This window comes from Stegodyphus dumicola, chromosome 8 (genome assembly GCF_044657685.1).
Source record: "Stegodyphus dumicola isolate Sdum_Otavi_A_Nest chromosome 8, ASM4465768v1".
In the NCBI taxonomy this organism is placed as follows: Eukaryota; Metazoa; Arthropoda; class Arachnida; order Araneae; family Eresidae; genus Stegodyphus; species Stegodyphus dumicola.
In genome coordinates this window covers 147,546,654-147,564,252 of record NC_140775.1, presented here as the reverse complement: position 1 = coordinate 147,564,252, position 17,599 = coordinate 147,546,654, and the positions used below count along the sequence as shown (strand labels likewise).

The 17,599-nt window shown below is 34.4% G+C and overlaps 1 protein-coding gene across 2 annotated transcripts in view; it reads left to right on the top strand.

Moving 5' to 3' along the window:
• The window catches only part of LOC118186462 (uncharacterized), a 147,522-nt gene that overhangs the window by 32,377 nt on the left and 97,546 nt on the right, over positions 1–17,599 (top strand). For both annotated transcript variants that reach the window (XM_035356564.2, XM_035356563.2), the window contains exons 6-9: positions 2,287–2,402; positions 5,102–5,157; positions 6,813–6,865; positions 17,002–17,120. In XM_035356564.2, the coding sequence (XP_035212455.1) occupies positions 2,287–2,402; positions 5,102–5,157; positions 6,813–6,865; positions 17,002–17,120 (344 nt within the window). The remainder of the gene's footprint in view (positions 1–2,286; positions 2,403–5,101; positions 5,158–6,812; positions 6,866–17,001; positions 17,121–17,599) is intronic.

Below are 17,599 nucleotides of genomic sequence, written 5' to 3'. Positions count from 1 at the left end.
TTTGAAAATAAAAATAGCTATTAGAAAAATATAAAAAACCCTACAACCTGTGCCTGATTCTTTCGAAATAAATGAAGAATTTCCGAAAATTTAGCATCAGTGTGAGACAGAATTTTATCCGTTTAAAAAAGATTTCCTCTCTATTATATAATTAGCTGACTTCTTATATTGATTATACTTCTGTGATGATCTTGCTTATACATGATACTTTAGTGTGGTTATCAATAATATATCGCCTTCAATTGACGTACACTCTTGCAGCTGCACTTGCAGAGCAACAGTTCGATCCAGTAGAATATGGTCAAAACACCAGGGTACCTGGGTTCAGAGACCCTACCCTTTGTAGAACATTTTAAAAAATTACGAATGATGACAAATAATAACCTATCATTTTCAAAAACTGAGCTGGAGAAGACTGCGAAAGTTTAAGTTTACGAAAATTTAAAATTGTTATTAATCTTCGGGTCTCTGAGCCACGATAAAGCTTCTGTCAGATCATATGGTGGGGGTTTGATTGTTTTCTTCATTTTATCTTTGTTTTCGTGCTCTGAGGGTTGTTGCTTTCTGCACTGGAAGTCGAGGGAAGTTGCGGGAAATCTTCATGCCTAGAAATGAAAGCTTGAATCTGCGCTGCAGGTCTTCGCTCAAATCTCTTTTTATGCACAGAACATCCACGACAGACATGTTGTTCAGCACAAAAAATACAGGTCGGCTTTTCATCAGCTTTGAGAGGGCATAATTTACTGCGATGATGATCTCCGCATTTGCAGCATCGCTCAGGTTTCTTGCATAAGTATAAGGAGTGTCCGTACTCTTCGCATCTATAGCATTGAAGAATGCGTTTCTCTGGCTGATACTTCTCAATCTTTTATTAACGTTGAACATATTATTTAGATGGTGAATTGCATATCCAGATGAGTTTTTCTTAAGTTCTATAAGGGAAATAGGTAGCTTCTCAGAATTGTTCTTTTTACTGCGGGTGAACACAGGATCAGAGGATATTTTCTTCTTTTCACGTCTTCCTTAATTAGATTTTGAGGCGTAGTTTCAAGCAGATTTTTCAGGATTACTTTCAAAGGTTTTTCACTTACAAAATGAAACGTATGGAAGGGAATATTCTCAACTTGCAGTAGTCTGGTGGCTTGGCGATATTCTTTAGGTTTTAGGTGTCTTTACATTTACATACAGCGACTGCGTCTTCATATCAGCTTCAAATTCTTCAGTACAAACTGTGCATAACAACTCCCTCACTTCTATCCAGTTAATTTCTTTTTGATTGCAGAACAACATTAAATATACGTTATATCTCATGTTTCCCTCTTGATCCTTGTAAATATGTGCAAATGCTTTATTTTCACCATGGAAATTTCGACTTACATCTTTAATTACTTTGCATTTCTCTTCTGCTAAGAAATGTATTATAATTTTGTTATTTTGAGTCATTTTGAGAAAAGAAGAAAATAATCTCTTGGCTGTAATGCAGTATTTGCATACCATCAGGGACTTCCTGTTGACTGATATGTGCTAAATTTCGAAATATACTCTAATTGAAATGATTTATGTACATTCATGAAATACTTCATTAGGTCCTACACGATATGTAATGGAGCTATTTTCTGTTGAGTCATGAAATATTCAATAATAATGTTTTTTTTTATTCAGGTTGATAGTCTACTGTTTGAAGACTTTTTTTATCAAAATAATATTGGCCTTACAGCCAAGAAATAATTTTAATAATAGTGATTCTTCCCCTCATTCCATATTCCATGCTTAAATGTATATCATCCTGCGCTTTATTAAATTTTTAGTTAATAATGGTTCTTCAAATAAAAGTTAGGCTGTTCAAAGATAATCAGCTATATTTTGACAATGCTAACGATTGAATTTAAAGTTTGAAGAGCACAATAATATACTGTCTTAAACGTTTTTCTAATAATGCAATTTTTATACCAAAGCTTTAGAATATCATTCTGATGTTACCGAACCGACAAAGTACAATTTGTTCTTTCTCTTTTACTAGTGACTCGCGATCTCTGTTTATTTATTTTATTCTCTGCAAGATCATTGGATTTAAAATTCACAAAACTGTACATTAATATTTTTAATTCCAAGAATATTTAAATATAAACGCTTCTGTTCCTAATGAAATTGTATTTTCATGCAGTGCTTCATAGAAATAGTGTTAAAATATAGTGTTTTTAATTTGCTAAATCAATGAATAACTCTTAAAATATGTTTTTAATATTTTAATTTTTAAATCAAATTTTACTTTTATTTAATTTCTAGCTTTACATCAATGCAGAACAGATATGAGCAATGGGGGCAACTAATGGGAACACTAAATATCAAAGGAAAGGACGAAAAAGAACTCTACTTATGGTCAATTAGAACTCGTATCTTAGGTACTTACTGTGCATTAATAATGATTACGTTTCTTATATACTAATTAAATAAACATGTTACCACTATAATGCAGAAATTATTTAATGTGTAGATTATTTAGGTAGTCTGCAGATTAAATAGATCTATCCATTAACATTGTTTCATTTCTCACATTATCTAGTTAATATATGCATTACCTAATAAGAACTGCCTAAAGTGAAGTTTCTAAAAAAGTACAATGTTTTTATATGCTCAAATCAATACTATTCAACTCATTATAGGTACTACTGATTGGAAAACACGGTACATTTACATTCTATAAAGTTATGAGCAATTTTATATTGTAATCACCAGGTTGTAAATAAAATACAATGACAATTGACGGAACATAATAACATTTATTTGCTGAATAATTTGGTATTAGACTGTAAGCAAAAAATACTGAAAAATTTTAAAAAATAACATTGTTTAATTCTGGTTAAGTATCAGGTTGATAGAATAAATCAGTCAACAGAATAGTTGATAGAATAACTCAGTCAACAGAATAGTTGATAAAAAAATCAGTCAACAAAGCAGAATATAAGGAATTAATTAAACGTGTTTAAAAGCATTATTACAATTAATGAAATTAATCTGTAAAAAGTACGATAAAATTACGCTTACTTATAAGTGCAATATAATGATTGTTGACACTTTGAATGACATGGAAACTGCCTTTTGCGACAAGCATACCTGTGACATTTTAAGATTTGCTGCCACATTTCCTGAAACCCTCTATAGTATTACGAGAATGTTTGGTTATGCAAGAAGAGGGAGAGAAAGAATCATTGCATTTTAATGATTCGGAGTACCTTAATGCGCATATTATCAAGGTAAAGGGCAGAAAACTTATAGAAGGTCATTCGATTTCACGGAGAAAATTTCTATTTAAATTTTCTTCACATTTTGAGATAAGTATTTGGATACTGATAAGTCATTTTTAATATACGTCTGGTACTGACGATATATTTTCAATATATCGTCAGTATCAGACGATTATATTGAAAACGCCTTTATATATACTTTTCAATATAATATACGTCTGTTTTATTTTCAGTGGAATGCTGAATAAGACATTTATTTAAAAAATTGCTCCTAAAAACTGATAGATGGCTCGGAGGTTATGTAAATGCACTTTCCGATGAAAAATATTCGTATCAACAAATTGTAAAGCAACATAAAATTCGAGGTTATTTTATTTCGAGCAAAGGTATTTTGAATATATTAAATTTAAAAAGGAAAAGACGTATAATTGAAAGATAAATTGAAAAAATGACTGCAAAACCGCCTCTTACGACTGTTCGAACGCGGGTAAATATCAAGAAAGAAAATCCATCTACTCAAAGATTCGTAGCATAGAAATTGGAATGTCTTCTCGTGCTGTAAGTAAAATTATTCATAAAGATTTGAAGTTAAAAATTGTATTTAAACCTGCAGTTCATCTGCTTCTGTCGAAGCATACTGCGGAAAGGAAAACAGAATTTAGAATATTATATAGAAACATTTAGCTGATAATAAATAGAAATTTGTGGTAACACTTGATGAGGCATGAGTATGTTTAAGTATGCGCAATTTGCAAAAAATGAAAATAAAAATAAATTTTCTTTGCTCAACTGACAAAAATGGCAGTAGAGAATGTTTTCGTCAATATGCAGAAATTCCCAAATGGGATTTACGATAGTTGCAGAATTTTGTTACCAGAGTAAATTAAAACTCAGAAGGTTCATGGTAGCTACAGGACTTTGTTACAATGGAAAATTAAAGCACAAGAAAGTCTCAGATAAGGCTAAATTTACTGCGATATCAGCAGAATATTTTCGAATCAAATTTTAAAGAAGAAATTCCAGTTATATATGGAAAGGACACCAATAACGTTGAGCTTTTTATGGATAAAGTTTCTAGCAACACGTGTAAGTCAACTGATTCTTATTTAGCAAAGAAAGAATCAGAAACAGGAATTAAACGTATACCATTTAATGAAATACTTGTAAAAATCACCCTACATCTCTCGCTATGGACTTCTGCGCTTTCGGTTTATTAAAACGAGCGTTAGGAAATCGGCATCCAAGAACACTGAACGGATTCTTAAAACGGATTGGGTTATCCAGCAGGAGTGGAATAAAATTGACATGACGATGTTAAGAAAAAAGATCATACTTCATAGAAGATTCGAGATAGAGCTTTAGTCAAAAATCAAGGCCATCAAACAAAAGCAAATCGCCGCAAAATAATGCGCGCACTTTTATGCATAAAAATTATTATCAAAACAGTTTCCATAAAGTGCGACTGACCTTCTGTATTTTGAAGAGGATTTCACGCTTTAATGAAACAAATCAGGTAATTTGCAGAACATTTTCAGCTTTAATAAATACATACTCATACAAGAGAAAGTGGTTATAATTCAGCAGTATTTTCAGAATTAAAATCTTGTTTTTGATTAAATAAGTAGTTGCAAGTTCTGTCTTCCCTTATTATTCTAAAATAAATCTTCATGTTTCAAAAATTAAAAATATCATAATTACTTTTGCTATAAGCTGATTTAATAATTATTCTCATACAGTGTAACATGTGTACATTTAAACTAATAATAAACAATTTAAATTCTTATTGACATTATAGCTTTTTAAATAATTATAAATTACACTATTGCAAAATCGTTTATGAAATAAATTTTTTTCAGATATTCCTTTATGGCATAAAGATACCAGCGTCGCGAAATGTTACATTTATTTTAAGGTAATCTTCATTTATCTATTCTAAGAGGGAACCATTTCGCAAATTGACTTGCGTAATAAACCTTTCCACTTAAAAATAATTTGATTTAATCTGTTTTAGCAATTTATTGCTTTTTTAAAATAATGTGTATTTATAATTAAATACTTACCTTATTAATAATCATTAAATATCTTAATTCGAGTAAAATAAAAATATTATCTCTTTATTTTATATCGATATATTGCATCATCCCTAAAGTTCTGCGGTTTTTCAAATCGAAACGAGTTTTCTTTTCATTATTTTGCTGTTACGGATTGAGGAGTAGCATTTATCAAAATGGATGGTTAAATACGGTCCTTTCTGATCACAGTAATTGTAGCATGTTTTTTTTTTTTTTTTTTTTTTTTTTTTTTTTTTTTGTTTGTTTCAGTGCAATGCTATGAATACAGAACTCAAAAATCCGTATTCGGCTTATCACGCTCTTTTATTTTAAAAGATTTTCAGTGAAACTGCTCATAAAATTTGTACTATGTACGGAAAATGTGTTGTTTCTCATAACTCAGTTCAAAGATGGCTTGAGAACTTTAAAAGTGTAAATAATAGTGATGAATATAATGCTCGCTATGGAGAACCATTTTCTGTAAACAAGTACCTATAAAAAGAAGCTCTAGCTGAAAATTTAAGTTATATAATTCAGAATCTATTAGGCAGAATAATTATTCTAAGAAGTACTGTACATGATCATTTGAAAAAGAGAGGGTATGTAAGCTTTTACAGTGTGTGGGTACCCCATACTTTAACTGAGCAGAATATGCTTGCTATAATATGCTATAATATTATCAGAATTAAAAATCTTGTTTTTAATTAAATAAGTAATAATAAGTTCTGTCTTATTATTCTCAAATAAATCTGATCTCTGATATCATCTTGTCATTTTAAAATTCTCCGATTGTCCTCACTTAATTAGGCACTGCCAAAGAACTTCTTCACGAATAAACCTGATGTTTTTTTTTTAAAGAAAGAATTTTCCAGCTGCCTGATAGACGCCAAGAAGTAACAGAATAAAAGTGCTTATATAATTCAATCAAATTTCTTCTGTGTTTGTTCTGCTTCATCCATCACAAAGAAAAGCCTTCAGAGTTGCCCAAACGATATAGTGGTTAGGATAGTAAGGTACCGAAGGGCACGGGTTCGAATCCCCGGAGAAGACATGGATGTTTGTATAGTGTCGGTGCGGCATGTCAGCACTCTAAATATGCGGCGAGCTGAAAGTCCTCTCGTGTGGATTGGTGGGAGTGGAGAGGGGTGGGAGACCCCCGGATCATCCCGGGGCGCACTCCCTCAAAATATGGGGTGGAAAATAGAAGTGCAACCTCTCTTCGGAGTAGGCTCTGGCAACCATTGTTCCATGTAATGTGGACACGACAACAATGACAACAAAAGCCCTCAGAACTTTTTGGATGACCCAACATTTTCGGCGTAATTTAGAAAATGTTTGACAAAGATATTTATGTTATTTTGTCACAACCTAAAAATATTTTGGAACAGAACTTAAGATAAAATAGCAGCACATTTTTCAACTATTGAAATTTTATAGTGTAGCTTAGTTCTCGGTTTATATGATATACAAATTTGAAAACTTTGTTAATTAAAAAAATTCTATTTTTAAATTTTAGGATGGTTTTCCACTAAAAATAGAAACTCTTTCTGTCGAAGATTTTATATCAAAGTAAGTAATTTACTTGGCAAAATTTTATTGTTAAGATTTCTAATATCAAGTTTATACGCAATCCGTGTTCGAAAATTTTAAAACGTAAGTAAGATAAGCAGATATACTTTTGTAAGAGAGTTCAGAATCGATTATTAAGCATTTTTTTAAACAATTTAAAATACCTACAATAAATGTTTTGAAAACTGATGTCCCACATAATTTTTGATTCCCGCTGTAGACCAGAATATGCAACCAAAGCATCAAAGTATCAGACATAATTTGGGGAACGGTGAATTTAAGTAAGTATCCAGTGGTTTTTTAAAAAATTAAATGTATAAGTTTCTTAATACTTTCTTAAATGTAAAAAGTGACCAGTGTCTGAATTTGTGAAATTTATCTATAGAACTGGATTTCTCGCTGGAAAACTCACAAGATTGATTCATTTCAGTTACTGTGAATTCTTGCAATCAGTTAGACGACGGACTCAGGTGGAAAACCATCTGTATGCCGAGTCTCTAGCGAATATCGCTGTATGGTATGAATGTGTCAAAGGGTGGCATCTAGTTTATGGCAGCAATTTCAAATTATCACTAGACCAGCCAGTCCGCGAAATGTTACATTTATTTTAAGGTAATCTTCATTTATCTATTCTAAGAGGGAACCATTTCGCAAATTGACTTGTCCCTTCAACAGCCATGATACTTGCGTAGTATCTAAACATTTTATCAAATCCACGAAGCCACAGAGAGATTGTTTGCGCCTTATGTAAATTTTGATTTTGTTCCCTGCAAGAGGGCGCCTGCGAGCGCCGAACTACCTGTATATCTATTATACGAACTTGTTCTTCACACAATCTAATAAACGCAATAACGAACGTTTGTGTCTACTTTCCATCCGCTAACATGGTCCGTCGAGCCGGAGCCAGCGCATTTCTTTGGATGATGTGTCAAGACAATTTTTAACGTTCTGGTATAGAAGGACATTTCGTGCAGGGAAAACGGATTTATATTTTGTTTGGATTGTGAAAACAGCGGCAGGAACATGGAGTCGATTTTAAAGCAAAAGCGAATCATTAACGGTAAGTTGACTCGTTTAATTTCACAAGTAAATAGTTTACAAAATCTAGAAAATTCTTTTTCTGCCATTGAAGTATACGAAAATGATGTTGGTGCATTAGGTGTTGAAGTGAACTGTTTAAACGATAACATTCTTGGTACTTGTTCTGACGCAGAGTTTAGTAAATATGAAATAGAAATGCATGAACTATTTTCCAAACTGGATGTATTAAAAATTACTTTAAAGAAAGAATCAAGAAAACTTAGAAATTCAGGCAAAGATATAATAAATGCTAATGCAAACGGCTTGAAACTTCCTCGCGTGGAATTGCCAGTGTTTACTTCTAATTATGTTGACTAGATATCATTTAGGGATTTATTTCTTGCCAGTGTTGGAAATAATAGTACATTAAGTGGCAGTCAAAAATTGCAATATCTTAAGCTTTCTGTGAAAGGTGAAGCTGCTGTTTTACTACAATCAGTTCAAATTTCAAACGCGAATTATGAAAAGGCATGGGAAGCGCTTACTGAACGTTATGAAAACGAAATAGAAATAATAAACGCAGCATTAAATAAATTAACTTCACAGCCTGTTCTAAAACATGAATCAGCTTCAGGTTTGCGGAGATTAATTGATACAACACAACAGTGTATTGATACATTAAAAATCCTTAAACAGCCGGTAGAGCATTGGGATACTATAATTATTTTTCTGTTAAAAGGAAAACTTGATCATGAAACACTAAAAGAGTGGACGATGGAGCATTCGAACAAGAAAATTTCTGCTTTCGCTGAATTCAAGCGTTTTATTTTAAACAGAGCGAATGCTATTGCCTCTTTGGCGAAGTGCCAAAGGGAGAAGGCAGTTTTGCCTTCTGAAATTAAACTCGCGGTTCAGGTAGCACATACGATTTTTCGTCCCAACTTGTAGCTAATGTGTGCGTTGTAAGAGTAATTCTCATTCTCAGTTATTTAAATGTGATAGCTTTTTAGAACTCCCTATCAAAGAAAAGAGATATTATTAAAAGGAATAAGTTATGTGCTAATTGTTTGAAAGATAGTAAAACGCATCCCATTTTTAAATGTCGTGCAGGCAGGTGTAAATATTGTTCCAAGCCACATAATACAGTGTTATGTTCGAAAAATTCAAATGATGAAAAATGTCATATACCCATGGAACACGGAACTTCTGCTATTAGTAGCAATAACGCCACGGTGCCTGTTACGCAAGCAGTTTTATTGCCTACTGCGATTGTTTATGTTAAAGATATTAATGGCGATTTACAAAAATGCAGGATGCAAATTGATTCAGGTAGCCAGGGCTCATTTATTCGGGAGCACTGTGTAAATTTACTGCAGTTAAAGCGCACTAGTGCAAACATAAGTGTAAATGGCCTGAGTTCGCAAAAAATTGGAAAGGTTTCAGGTTCAGTTCAATTACAAGTAACATCTCCATTTTATAAAAACGCAAGCATTTCAGTTAATGCATTAATTATACCCAAGATCGCGTGTGACCTTCCTCAATATCAAGTTGATAGATCTGTTTTGACATCTTTCAAACATTTGTGGTTGGCAGATACAAATTGTTTCCAGCCTGCCCCAATAGATATTCTTTTAGGCGCAGATGTATTTGGCGAGATAATGCTTCATGGACGTTTAACTGTTCCGGGTCATTCGTTAACAGCCTTGGAATCAATATTCGGCTGGGTCATTATCGAAAAGACTAAAAGTGTATCACAGACAATTGTAACTAATCATGCTAGTTGTACCAATGTTCAGCTCCAGCTTGAAAAATTTTGGAAATTGGAAGAAATTTCGGAGATAAAGCATTACACAGAAGAGGAGATTGAGTGTGAAAATCATTTCAAGCGGAATTTTTCTCGTGATTCAACAGGTAGATTTGTTGTTAAGTTTCCATTTCGTAGATCGGGAAATGAACTTGGGTCATCAAGGGATGTTGCTGTACATCGTTTACAAAGCACTGAACGTCAATTTATTAAGAATAAATCTCTTTCCAGTCAATATCACAAATTTATGGAGGACTATCAACAACTTGGTCATATGGAATTGATTCCTGAAAATGAAATTGATATTCCAGCTAATTCTAGTTTTTACCTTCCGCACCATTCAGTTCCGGATAAAAATGGTGATAAATTTCGAGTCGTATTTGATGGTTCTTCAAAATCTTCTAGCGGTATTTCTCTTAATGAGAAATTGATGGTTGGTCCACAGTTGCAGACTGATCTGACAACATTAATTATTCGTTTCAGAATTCACAGAATAGCTATAACTGCAGATATAGAGAAAATGTACAGAAAATTATACTAAAACATGCAGACTTTTAGAGAATAGTCTGGCGCGATTCACTTTATAAACCAATTCAGGATTTTCGATTAACTAGGATTGCTTACGGTACTGCATCAGCTCCGTACCTTGCGGTAAGATGTTTACAGCAGTTAGCCATAGATGAAGCAACTAATTTTCCTTTGGCTTCCAAGACATGTCTTAGGGACTTCTACGTTGATGATTTGATGTCCGGAGCCAGTTCAGTTACTGAAGCTATAAAATTACAAATGCAATTGGATCAGATGCTGTCACGTGCAGGATTTATTCTAAGAAAATGGGCTTCTAACAGAAAAGAAGTCTTGAATTCAATTAATCCAGATTTGTGCTTATCAAATATTTCTTTGAACATAGACAATGATGATACTGTAAAAACGTTAGGTATCCTGTGGCATCCAGCTTCAGATATGTTTTTATTCAAAGTCAATTAATCATATCCTGAAGTCTTAACCAAACGAACATTACTTTCAATAATCGCAAAGACCTTTGACCCTCTTGGATGGTTGGCACCGATCACGGTTCGGTATAAATTGATTATGCAAAGATTGCGGAAACATCAGTTGCAGTGGGATGAAAAGGTTCCTCCAGATATTGAATGTGAGTGGAAACTTACAGAAGATATGTTATCCATTAAAAGTATCAAAATTTCACGATTTTTGTTGGTTGAATCAGATAACCAGTTTCAACTGCACGGGTTTTGTGACGCCTCAGAGAAGGCCTACGCCGCTGCAATTTATTATCGTTCTGTGTTAGATACTGGACAAATTAATGTTCAGCTAGTGATAGCCAAAACAAGAGTTGCACCACTAAAAACCATATCACTTCCCCGATTGGAACTTTGTGGAGCATTACTGTTGACTAAATTAATGGATTTCACCTGTAGGGCTTTAAATACTCCTATATCGCAAGTTTATTTTCACACTGATTCCACGATTGTATTAGCCTGGATAAGATCTCATGCAAGCCGATGGAAGACCTTCATCGCCAACAGAGTAGCAAAAATCCAGACTTTATCCTCTCCTGTCCAGTGGCATCATGTAAGTGGAAATGCTAATCCTGCTGATCTTGCAACGCGTGGTGTGTCATCATCTGCACTGGTTACTTCATTGTGGTTACGTGGTCCAGATTTATTGTATAATTTATTTCCTTTTCAGCAAGCATTGTCTGCACCACTATTGAATGATTCTGTGCCAGAGCAAAGATGTGCTTTTCAGTCAACAACTGCTGCCAGTCACTTGACAGACGCTTATGATTTATTTTACAAATATTTTTCTCTCACTAAACTTAAACGTGTTGTAGCATTATGTCTGAGGTTTGTAAATAACTGTAAAAATTCAGAAGATCAGGTAAGTGGATTTTTAAAAACAAGTGAATTAACTAAAGCTATGCATGTGTTAATTAAATTAATGCAATGTGTTGAATTTAAGAATGAAATTAACACTTTAGGCAGAAATCAATCATTATCTTGTACAAGCAAAATTTTATCTTTAAATCCATTTTTAGATAATTTAGGTATTCTCAGGGTGGGCGGTCGCTTGCGACATGCAAACCTTGCATATGGTTTTAGGCATCCAATTTTGCTTCCAAAGAAGCCCATTTTAACTCATCTCATTGTTAGACATTACCATGAAAGACTTTTGCATGCAGGTCCACAACTTATGCAATCTTGCATTCAAGAACAATATTGGATCATAAATGGTAGAGCTGTTATCAGAGATTTAGTTAGGAAATGTATAAAGTGTTGCAAAATTAGAGCATCTGTCACTAATCAATTGATGAGCGATTTGCCGTCTAGTCGCGTTTCGCCTGCTCCTGCGTTTTTGCGCTGTGGAGTGGATTACGCAGGTCCTTTTCAAATTAAAGCAAATAAGGGTCGAGGCTCTAGGTCATTCAAGGCATATATAGCTCTATTTGTTTGTTTTACGACAAGAGCTATTCACTTAGAATTAGTGACTGATCTTTCAGCAAATGCTTTTATTGCAGCTCTTAAGAGATTCATTTCCCGCAGAGGCAAAAGCAGTGATATATATAGCGATTGTGGTTCCAATTTTGTTGGAGCAAAACGCAAACTGATGGAATTTGAAAGGCTTGCTAGGTCTGCAACTTATAACCAAAATGTTAGGAGATATTTGTTTGATAATGGCATTAAATGGCATCTAAACGTTCCAGGTGCGCCGCATATGGGTGTACTCTGGGAAGCTGGCATAAAATCAACAAAATACCATTTAAAACGAGTAGTTGGTGAGGCGAGATTGACATATGAAGAATTTGAAACATTTCTCACACAAATAGAAGCTTGTCTTAATTCGCGACCTTTAACAAGTTTGTCTAATGATCCAAATGACTTATCAGCATTAACGCCTGGTCATTTTCTTATTGGTAGATTATTAACAAGCATTCCTGAACCAAATTACATTGAAGTTTCCCATCTCACTAGATGGCAACATATTCAAAAAATGGTCCAACAATTTTGGAAGCGTTGGCACAAAGAATATCTGTGTCGATTATAACAAAGACCAAAATGGCTTTTGCCAACTAAAAATCTTCAAGCTAATGATCTGTGTCTCATAAAGGAGGATAACTTACCTCCAACTAAATGAAAATGGGTAGAATTACTCAGTTACATCCTGGTCTTGATAATATTGTTAGGGTTGTGACTATTAAGACTTCAGATGGCATGGTTAAAAGAAATATTACAAAATTGTGTCCATTACCAATTTGAGTTTAATTCATGTATTATAAATTAAGTATTATATCATGATTTTAATATTGTATTGTGTTTTAAATTTACTGAATTTTAAGCACTGAATGTTGAAATAATATTTCAAGGTGGGCGGCATGTTTGCGCCTTATGTAAGTTTTGATTTTGTTCCCTGCAAGAGGGCGCCTGCGAGCGCCGAACTACCCGTATATCTATTATACGAACTTGTTCTTCACACAGTCTAATAAACGCAATAACGAACGTTTGTGTCTACTTTCCATCCGCTAACAGAGATGATGGTCTCCACAGAGATAGCCATACAGGAAAATCGCAGAATGTCCCTGAAATAAGAATTTCCAGACAAACTGTATACAGAAGTCTAGGAACTTAGCCCTTTACACACTGCGACTAGTACTATATGTCTCCCAAGATCCTCCAGATATTAAAATCCACGCTTTTAGAAGAATAAGATTTATTACTACAAATCAACAACTAGCAACCTCTGATCAGTAACCTCATTTACAACAGCGAAGGCCCATTGTGAGACATAATGCCATGCGCATTGGCCATACTCCTTATTAGCCAGATCATCCCATAAATATGATGTATCATGTTTTAGCAACTTTTATTTCATTTGGACACCGTAAAACGTTTGCTCCCTGTTTACTTTGTAATGTTAATATTGGTTATCTCATAGTATTGTGCCTATAACACGGACGAGGCGTCTGAAGCTTTGCCCATATCGCTTCGTCTTTAAGTATGATCTTAAGGCAACAACTACCGAAATACGTACGGAAGAGCCTTCGTCTTCTAGGTTGAATTTTTCAACCCGATATCGGTTGATGCATCACCTAAGCAACTTACAGAAAATTCAAAATTCCATTTAGTGAACGTACCACTTGTTTCAAATTTCCGTCATGAGCAGAGAGCGATTTCAGTTATTCTTTTGAGCTAGAGATTTTGACTTTGAGAAAGGATTGGACTATCATCCGGCTTTATTGAAAAAGTTGAATTGGCATAAAAGCCTCCCTAATATAACAGGCTACACTGTTTATACAACGCTGATGGAATGAGACGGCTCCCGACATAATGCGACCTTAATGGCGCCAAACGGGATTAAGTGCCGCCCCGCCTTTGATCAATCGACAATGTTGTGACCTTACAAAGCAAGGGCAGACAAGGCAGTACCAGTACGGTCCATGCCGAGCCTTACTCTGTCCTGAGAGCCCTCAGGCCTTCTATGAAGTTTGTTATTATGCCCCGTGGTTGAGACTGCCTAGGTACAGATCCTAACCAGTACTTCCCAGGCGTTCGCCTGAGTCAACACACGGGGGGACACTGTTTATACAGATGAATCTAAATTAAACGGCCATGTGGGGGCAGCCTTTCGCGCGTTCTCACACGAGAAACTAAGCATACAAAGGAAATATAGACGTTCTTTGACAATGCCTCTGTCTTTTATCGGGCAAAGTAAGTGGCTCTGTGGGATTCTTTATATTGGCTTATTTCTAATTTTACGCAAGATCCTGTAGAAATGGCCCACCAGCGACCAAGCGGTAAAGTCGCTGAAGGCTGGTAGTGCGATCCGAGGTCCGAATCCCGCAAACGGGTTGGCTGCATGGGCGTTTTCGTGGTTTTTTCCCATGTGTAACGTGTATACGAGCCAGTTTCCCTTAGAAAGTTCTCCACGAAGGCATTCCTCTCCTTAGGCAGATAGCCCTCGAGGCTTTGCCATAATCACACACACACACACACACCTGTTGAAATGTATAGCGACTGCGAGAGTGCGATTGCTTCAATTATGGACGTTTGTCCAAGTAACGGTTTTATTAAAAAGATAAAAGATATGCTCATTTTTCTTAGCGCTTTCAGAGATATTAAACTCTTTTAGACGAAGAGTCATATTGGAACTATTGGTAACAAGTTAGCAGATAGATTGGCAAAGCCTGCCACTGAAAATCAAATCATTGATTTTGAAGTAAAGACTTTCTTTGATAGTTTGAAATCCTTGTTAAACAGAAGTCTGACTCTTTGGCAAGCAAATTTGAACGATCCAGATTCTAAAGGATGATTCACATATAAATTAGTCTCAACTATAACTGAGATAAGATGCCTTAGTAACAAGTATCTTACCAAGCCTTAACTTGCAGTGATTACCTTATTTTGCATAACAAATTATTTTACGCTTGATACCTTTCCGGAACTTCTCAACTTCCCCTCACATTTCCTCACCATAATGTAAATTTAAAGTTAAGTGAGTATTTAAACGGATGATTCTCTGAATTTATTCACAACGTGTTTTCCCTAGCCAACGCACATTTCGTTGCTATCTCGCTGTTACTCTAGTACGCCCTTTGGCCATTTCGGATAATTGTCACGCCTGTTAGGTTTTATTGAATCAACCTAAGTTTAGCCATACTTTAGCGTGTTAATCCAGCAGTATTGTAATTAGACTTTGAACTGATTTATATTCTACGTTTAAGTTTCTCCGCAATTTATGTGTTACTGTAAAGCAATATCCTGCCTTTCTGTTATTAGTTGGAATTAATAAAGGTTATTTTCCCCGATCATCTATGCTGGTATTTCATTCACGCCTATTCGAGAATTCGCCAGGCTCATTGTAGCATATAATTTAATTTATGTGGAAAAGAAGAGACAGACCTTACAAAATAATCAGGGACATTTTCCACTTTATTATAATACGTTTTCGATTAAAACTTGTGTCTATCCTTGTGGCATGAGTAATGTCGATCTTGAGCACCTGTTATTTAGATGCTCTTCTATGAAACTTATTGTTCTAAGATTTATTCCAATTTTAATACTCTAAGTGATCTATGTAAAAATACAGTGACTAAATTGAAATTGTCAAATTTCTTAAAATGTGTATCTGTGAACGAAATGAATTTATATATTGATTGTGTTTAAAATTTCTCTGTCTGTTTTTCTTAAAACTTTCTTCTTCTATGTTTATATTATTCTGCTATTTTGTTTCTTTTTATATGTAAGTAACATATTTTTATGCATGTAAGTAACATGTGTTATATTTTGTATTACAAAGTATGTAATAACGTACATGATGTGACACCCCCCCAAAAAAAGAAGACTGGTCCAATAAATCATTGTACTTACGAAATCAGTTATCCGTGACATTATCACCTTCAAAGTATTTCTCTTCATCATTCAGACACTTTTGCATTCGGTGCTGCTATTGCTGGTAACAGTTCTGGAACGAGGGTTTTGGAAGGCCCGTCAGGAGATTTTCCGTTTTAGCCTGAACCTCTTCAGCTGAGGTAAAATGGGTTCCTTTTAAGTAAGATTTAACTTTAGGAAATAAAAAATCGTCGCATGGAGCCAAATCAGGTGAATAAAGAGGATGCCCCATCACAGAAATGTTTTTGCTGGTCAGAAACTGTTTGACAGATAGGACCGTGTGAGCGTGTGCATTGTCTGGTACAACAGCCATCCATCACTCCCCAACTGCGGCCTTTTTTTTCCTAATTTTTTCACAGTCTTTTTAGTACTTATATGTGGTAGTTTTGATTAACAGTCTAACCACTGGGAACACATTCAATCGTGATGAATGTGCTGGGCGCGCAAGGGAGCGTCCAGCACAGTATCATCTTGCACACTACCCCTTGTTAAAGTTCATATTTTAGTTGTTAATTCTATTTAAAGTTATTTTAAATAGTATGGTGGTTGTTCTGCTGCTTATGTGTCTGATTTAGGCCTTGTTTTAGATTTCAACGTTTCTTCAATAAATAGCTCCACTAAGCCTTGTTAAGCCCCTAATGGCAGTGCAGATAGTTAGATCAGTCATAAATTACTGTAATTAATAAAATATGTTTCCTACTTCATATACAAAACATCTGCAACAAAATCGTTCGATTTTATTTTATTATAACTTTTATTTTAACTTGCAGAATTGTACTTACATTTTGAAATTTCGGCTAAAACTATTGAAAATGTTTTCTAATTTTTTAGATATTGATTGTATAAATTTGGATTTTAAATATGTACATACATATGTTAAATTTATGATTTATTTTTTACGACAGTTATACATCTGGGTACAGCATCGACGGTTTCAACAAAAGATGCCATATCTCTAACTGTAATATCAGTTTAAATCGCCTGAAAAGAAAGGAATCAAATCTAGAGTTTTCATTTCAATTGAGTGAGTTCAATCTCGTAAATACTTTTATTTGATTACTTATAAGATATTTTAAGAGTTCCTGTATTTATTTCTCCTGTTTAAATTTTAAAGTTGATCCTTGAATCACGCGAAGGCAAGGACACTAAAAATCTGTCTAGTTCCGAATCCACGTGTAACTTTACACTTCTAAGACACTGAATAACAAATATCTTGCTGCTACCAGAAGCCTTACAGATCACATAAACACCAGAATGACACATAACCGAATTAACATTGGTTCATCGGTTTTAAAATATTGTAGGTGTTATACGTATTATGAACACTACACTAGGACTACTATTAATTTTTCTTTGTGAAACATGAAAACTCAGATGTGTCGTTCTTGATATTCGAAGCACAGATCTTTAAACTGCCAGATGGATCTGCTAAGCAGAAATCAGGAAAGTTATCAGGTTCAATGTTCCGTCTAACCTTCTTCGGGAACATGCAAGGACCTGACT